Consider the following 7,085-nt stretch of genomic DNA (forward strand, 5'->3'; position numbering starts at 1 on the left):
TACCAAAGGATACTTTGTGGCAAGTTTGGATGAAATTGGCCCAGTGGTTCTGGAGAAGAAGTCGAAAATGTGAAAAGTTTACAGACGGACAGACAGACGGACTACAAACAAAATGTGATCAGAAAAGCTCACTTGAGCCTTCGACTCAGATGAGCAAATAACCCTGAACAAATTTCAACATATAGAATGGAGACTACCTTAAAACTATGCTACTCCTTAAATAAAATTTTCTTCACTGAGGAGCGCATGTCCTCGTCTTCTTGTTCAGCTTTAGCTGATGCATAATCTTCTGAAGAAATATTCCTGTCTGCAGCATGGAGACGACAGAAGTAAGAAGCAATCTGCTGACCTGTTAAGAATTCTTCTCTTGTAAACGATCCCATCTCCCTCATTTCCTTAGCTGCCAAGAATGGATCAACCTTATTTCCTGTAACCTTTCCTATGGCAAATTTTTCTTTTATAAATTCCTTCTGTCTTTCATTAAACAAACTTTTCTTTTTACTTTCTTTCATTGCCCATCCTTCTTTTAGTTTTAAATTAGCATTTTCCTCAGGATTTGTTTCCGCTGGCATAGAAACTTCTTTAGAAGGAAACAGATTTTGTAACTTCCCAGCATACAAAACTTTTGCCGAGTCATACAGGTTTCTTTTGATGTACACTCCTGAACAGTCTCCTAAAAGGATATGAGAATCAACAGCTTGTGGAGTTGAAAATGATTTATAACAGTTTTCCTTTGGACATTGGAATATCCTCTTTGCCGATTCCTCTTTAGTCTCTGTAATGTGAAAGCATGAACTGTCTCAGGTGTAATATAAATTTAAACCTCAGAATAAGAGCTATTTTTTATAAATGAGAGAAAAGGAGTGTGACCTTTATTTAAAGGATTTCTCTGAAATGACCCCATCTTTCAGTACTTAATTTAATTTTCAACCAATATGGGAAAGCACTGGGAAATCTCATTCATCTGTCTGTCTGTCTTTCCATCAGTCAGTCTGTCTGTTACAAAACTTTTACCTAGGTCATAACTTTTGAATGAAAATGGATAAGATGATTTGATTTTCATATTTAAATATGGATATGGTTCTGATGATGACCGTCTCTGGTCGAAACTGGTCAACTAAATAAATTCACTTGTGCATTCTCACAAAGTGTTGGTGATCTGTTTGTTCCGTTTAATATGGATTTAGTACTAGTATCATGACCTTTCCGAATGTTTTCTGATTTCTGGCCTCAGGACCTTGACACTGAAAATTGACCCTGTCTAATAAGACTCCAACAGCCTTCAGGACCATCATTATCTAAATTTCTAATTTAAATGCAATTATTTTAAATACCCTCCATGGAATTTTCAATGATCAAGTTCCTTTCACATATGCCGTCTTCTTTCCAGTCCAAAATGGTTTTCAACTCAGTGGATTTTGTTGGAAGACCTAATGCACTCCAAGGAAGCATTTTTCCTGGTAATCATCAGAAATGATAACTGATCAATAAGTAATACATTAGAATAAAATTGTCAAATGTTCTGTTGTTTGCCATATTTAACTGCATAATGTGTAATTTGAAAATATCTTGTCATACCTTTTCCAACAGAAAATGCCTTCCAAACATTGAGACCTTCACTGTTGTAGCAGAAATTGTACAATGTTGAAATGGCTGGGATGGAGACTTTATTTGGTTTCAAATCTACTAAATTTACAGTTGAAACTACTTTCACTTTCAACTCTTCTTTCTCCTCTCTATCAATAGCCTGAAATATACAGATTGGAATTTAAAAAAAAATCTTCACTGATGGTTTGATATATTGAACTTCAAGCTTTTGGTTCCTTTAACTTATTTCTGATTTTTTTTTCTCTAATTTATTTCAGTTTTACAGTAAATAGGAAAATGCAATTTCATGTTATTTTGAATTGTGCTGTACTCATCAGTTTGGGCACTTTATTTTTATGTGCATAGTATCAAGTAAAACAAATTTATAGTTTATATTTAAAATTGCTATTGCATCTGAAATGTTCTATTACATATATTTATATCAAAAGAGGCCCATGGGCCACATCGCTCACCTGAGCTCATTGGCTAGGAAGAAGCAGAAATAGTTCAGTATCGAATTACAAGGAAGGGGGGGGGGGGGCAAACTTAAATTTACACTATCTCAGGATGCTTCCATATCAATATTACTAATCATGGCTTTGCTGTTCTTAAACAGAAGAATTTTAAAGACTTTTTTCCTATGTTTTCCACCGTCATGGTAGCTCATTCTGTAGAGCTCTCACTCCGTGATCAGAAGGTCCTGGGTTCGAGTCCCAGCCACAACTGACCTAAGTTGATAAAAAATAGGTAGCAACTATTCCTTTGCCAAGCCCTCAACACTTTGAAGTGAAAGTTGTGGGTCCTTCGGATGAGACCTAAATAACCGAGGTCCCATGTCATGGCAGACGTAGGTATGATAAAGATCAAACTTAAATCCCCTTCACCCAAGGATGCTTTGTGGCAAGTTTGGTTTAAATTGGCTCAGTGGTTCTTGAGAAGAAGTCAAAAATATGAAATGTTTACGGACTACAGATGACAGACAGACGCCTGACACTCTTTGATCAGAAAAGCTCATTGAGCGTTCGGCTCAGGTGAGCTAAAAAAAATATACCAGTTTCATTTGTGTAGCTGTTGTCACATCATGACCCTCATTGATATACCTCCTGATTACCCCTTTTATGTGAGCTGCACGTCTATCACATGGGCCTAAACAAAATTAAAAGTGAGTCATAGTTTCATAATTTGATTTTTTAAAAATAAATTTAGAGGGTTTTTTTTTTTTGTTGTGCACAAATTTCATCATCAAAATTCTAGAGCTGACATAATCACAAGAAATCATTAAATTTGCAACAAATCTGTTTGCAAAGACAGTACAGTAATCTGTCTTTAATCTCCAACTCTTGTTAACTTGCTCTTCAAAAAATAAACGTTGTACATTTGCATCATTCTGCTTATCTTAAACTCACCTTTTCCGTTTTGTGCTTCTGAAAAGTTGTAGGACTTAACATTCTCTGGTAACTCCTTATGTAACATTACCAGGGTTGATGAACTCTTATAACAGCCAGCATTGTCCGATACAAAGTGGATATTCTTTAGAGTTGGTTTACATTTCATCAGATCTTTCGCAACATCTATTAAAATGTTGGTGGTGACTGAAGCATCCTGCTGAGTTGGAGATTCAAACAGATGTACATGTGTTACAGTTGAAAAACTGGATGCTTTCTTTAACAGGGATACTGAAATGTGCCAGTTTATTCCACGCTTGGCAAACCAATCAATTTGGCCTACAAAAAAGTGTTGTTCTGTTTTTTAAAACTATGTTTTATTAATTTTACCATTCTACACCTTAAATCAAAAGATCAAATCTGAGCAGACATTCAAAATAATGGAGAAAAATCATTAAATGGTGAATTTGTGTCATTTTCTTGGTATTATTTCTACCTTATGATGTCATAGTTGATGAAATCATTTTATGCTTTTAAGTCTGCAAATATTTCTTTAGTTATGAACAAAATTTAACATTTTTCCTTCAAAGTTTGATTTTGGGGAGCAGATATTTTCCATTCCTGAATGTACGATACTAAATTACATCTGTGATGTTTTTCAGAGAGAGAGAGTTTTCCTTACCTTCTCTGTATTTTTTGGGTAAAAATTTCATTGCCCAATCACATGTCACTAAAACATCCTCATCTGTCATTTGATCTGTGATGAATTTTCGAGCTCTCTCCTGGTTTTTTGATCTTAATATATGTGCTTTCCACTTCCTTATGGCAATGATTGCTTCTTCAACCTTTTATTTAAAGAATAGAATATTGTTACAACTGCGAAGTATCTTTCTAAAAAAAATGGTAGAGACAACTATATATTATATGCATAAAACCTGTCAATATCCTACCATATACATTGTGGCATCTTCATTTCTCCATGTTTGGGACTCTGCAAATGTCTTCATCTGATTGAGAGTATTGTCCATCTTTTCACAGTCTATACAAATACTGTTATGGTTATGCTCATCATGAAGACATACTTCTCCAAAGCATTCATCTCCAGTAATACTGAGAGCATATGAGATACAGTGGTCTGGAACAGAGCTTTCCTTTTCCACATGCATCTAGAACACCAGTAAATTTAGAGACTATATGGATGTAATTTGAAGTATCAAAACTCTGTTGTAAACATTATCATACAGAAAAATCAAAAACATAAAGATTGTTTTAAAATTATTATGTCTAAAAAGCATACAATTTTTTGTTTCAATTTTTTTTTTCACCTTAAACTCCGACTTAAGATATCTTTTTGCATGCCGCAACCCTTCTCTCAGATGAATCAGTGCTGATTGCGGTAACTGGGAACAATCTAGCGTGCTTTCCAGTTCCTGAAATGCTCTACATCCGTCCATTACAAAATTGTCCAGCCCTTCTACGCTTCTCCTTAGCATGGCAGAACAATCATCTAAGAGTTTATACATGGTACTTGTTCCTGCATTATCATAAAGAAAAACAATTAGGCCAAAAAAAAATAATCAATAGTTTCTCAGGCACCACCGCATTAGGTCAAACACTGCGGCGTTGATCAATTTTATTGACATATTGAAAAGGGAAATGATTCAGTTTTTTCTATTTTTTCAAGTTAAAAAAGAAAACTGAGTTATTCCCCTTTTCATAAATGCTAATAGATAGATTGATTGATTGATTGTATGTTGTTTTACGTCCCATTCGAGAATTTTTCACTCATATAGAGACATCACCATATACCGGTGAAGGGCTTCAAATTTTGACCTTTACTAGGCACTCAGGGCAAGTGAGCAGTGAGGGATCTTTATCGGGCCAGCGCCTGCCATGACACGGGGCCTCGGGTTTTAAGGTCTCATCAGGACCCGCAACTTTCACTTCAAAGTGCCGAGTGCATGGCGAAGGAACAGTTGCTACCCATTTTTTATCGACTTGGGCCAGTCACGGCCAAGATTCAAACTCACAACCTCCCGATCACGGAGCGAGCGCTCTACCAACTGAGCTACCATGAACAGTATAATATATAGATGTCTTTATTAGATAATATTTACATTTTCTAATGTTTTTCTCTGAGATAAATCTACAAATAAGGTATGGCTTTATAAACCCATAAAGCGATTTGCTCAGACATGACAGAACGGCATGCTTTTTCGCTGCGTGTTGCTTAGTGATACACCTGACGGGGATGCTCAGATTTCTTATTGTTGAACATTTCTTTTTATTGAATCAAAGATCAGGTAAAAATGTTCATATACGGAATAACTGTCTAGTTTTTTGGTTTTAAGATGATGATCAATCATTTGCTTGCATGAAAATTTTACGCATAAATGCCTTTGGTGTTTATGCAAATTATCACACCAGCAAATTGATTGATCACATCATAAAATCAAAAAACTAGACAGTTATTCCTTAAAACAATACATTTCTTGTTAATACAGTATTTTATGAATTAACTTTGTTTGGAATAACATTATTTGAAGTTGAATGCATATTGTAATTAATGAGAGAACAAAAAAAGTAAGATCAGTTGATATGTTCATTTTGTTGGATGACTGACGTGAAAAAAAGGTAACACCTGCTTCAAAAAAAAAGAGAGAAAAAAAAAAGAGAACCTGCCTGCTGCATTGAATTTTGAAATTTTTGGCCTGGGAGACTATAAATTAATTTTTCATGGCCTTAAAGAATAACATTCCAAAAGAATTTTAAAATTGCTTTAGACTTATCTTAAAATTTTCAAGTGTGTATATATCCAATTTTATATTCATATATTTATTCCTTTATGATACAGTTAACATCAGTGATCACACAGTTGTCACATAGCAATATTTCTTTGTGTGTAAGAAAGTTATGTAATGAAGTCAATAAAGTGGCCTCATATACCAGTACATATATCAAAACATTGTGAAACAAGCTATAGCTATACGTAAAACATTTGGAAAAGTGTGGTTAATAACAGGATTTAAATATTTAAAAGAAAAGGTTACCTAAGGGTTTAACATTTTCTTCCTTGCACAAGGCAATGTATTGTTGGATAACACTTGTTGGAGTAAGGCTTCTGATGACACTTGGAATCTTTATAATTTCACCTGTTGTTAATTTCAGTGTCTTCTCACCAAGTGGTTGGTCTTTTATAACATGGCCATTTGTGATAAAATCTATAAAGTGGTCTAACTGGTCAGCATCAAACTTCTCTCTGCTCTGTTTAAATGGTCTAACAGGCTCACCAACTCCAAAAGCTTCACTATGTTCCCTAGCTTTGTCATATTTATATCTGGTCACATCAGGTATAAGCTGAATGTAAAGTTCATCATTATTTATATATTATTAAGTGTCCAGTACTCTTCAATTTGATTACTGCATACTGTGAAATAATATAATTTTTAATTTAGAAAAAATATTTTTTCATTAAAAGAAAGTATGTGTCATTACATACCTTTTGAATACTATCAAAGCTGTGCTGCTGAATAATTATCGACAAAATTTGTCGTTGAAGTGTCCATGACTCAGCACTATTGTATATATCTACCAGTGTGTCAAGGGTTGTTGACCTTGTTATGTCTTCTTGCACACTGTTCACACCAAATACAGCTGATCTTAAAAAACCTTCATCCCCTGGGCAGATTGTTGAAAAGAGATGTTCAATACATTCTTTTGCCTTCGCAATATACCGCTGTTGTGTTCTGTAGCTTGCTGATGTTATCTGCTCTTTATGCTCTTTAACAGGACTTGCCCCAGAAAACATTAGAAAGTTGTTGAGTGCCTCTAGTTTTGAGTTGGAGCATACGGATGCCTCAGACACTGTTTCTTGACTTGCCATTGTTTGACTGTCAGTCTGACTGTCAGTTTCATATGCAGCATAAGATATCTCCTATACAAAAGTTTGATAGATTTCTATTAATTTTAGAATTATTTATAAACAATAGGCCCAAGGGCCTAGAATCCCAATAGTATCACTGTGACCTACTTCTGGTTTGGCAAATTAGTGCTGTAAGTCACCGAGATATATCAAGTGACAAGGATTTATGATTCTAAGCCTCTTTGTATGTG

At 34.7% G+C, this 7,085-nt stretch overlaps 1 protein-coding gene across 1 annotated transcript; it reads right to left on the reverse strand.

The window, feature by feature from the left end:
• Positions 1–209: 209 nt before the first annotated feature.
• Positions 210–6,855, reverse strand: LOC133198128 (uncharacterized). The gene is made up of 10 exons (XM_061334270.1): positions 6,472–6,855; positions 6,023–6,329; positions 4,298–4,506; positions 3,923–4,138; positions 3,655–3,817; positions 2,994–3,311; positions 2,639–2,733; positions 1,579–1,747; positions 1,335–1,457; positions 210–775 (listed from the first exon to the last, which is right to left on the reverse strand). Exons 1-10 carry the CDS (start codon positions 6,853–6,855, stop codon positions 210–212), a joined length of 2,550 nt encoding a protein of 849 aa, XP_061190254.1.
• Positions 6,856–7,085: the final 230 nt, after the last annotated feature.

Source organism: Saccostrea echinata, unplaced genomic scaffold (genome assembly GCF_033153115.1).
Source record: "Saccostrea echinata isolate AGI-Se365-2 ecotype Australia unplaced genomic scaffold, CSIRO_AGI_Sech_v1 ptg000033l, whole genome shotgun sequence".
Classification (NCBI taxonomy): Eukaryota; Metazoa; Mollusca; class Bivalvia; order Ostreida; family Ostreidae; genus Saccostrea; species Saccostrea echinata.

Coding starts and splice junctions, on each gene's coding strand:
- LOC133198128 (XM_061334270.1), bottom strand. CDS start 6,855: ATGGCAAGTCAAGAAACAGTGTCTGAGGCATCCGTATGCTCCAACTCA. Junction 6,330..6,471: donor GCTTTGATAGTATTCAAAAG/GTATGTAATGAC, acceptor CTTTACATTCAG/CTTATACCTGATGTGACCAG. Junction 776..1,334: donor CATTGAAAATTCCATGGAGG/GTATTTAAAATA, acceptor TTCACATTACAG/AGACTAAAGAGGAATCGGCA.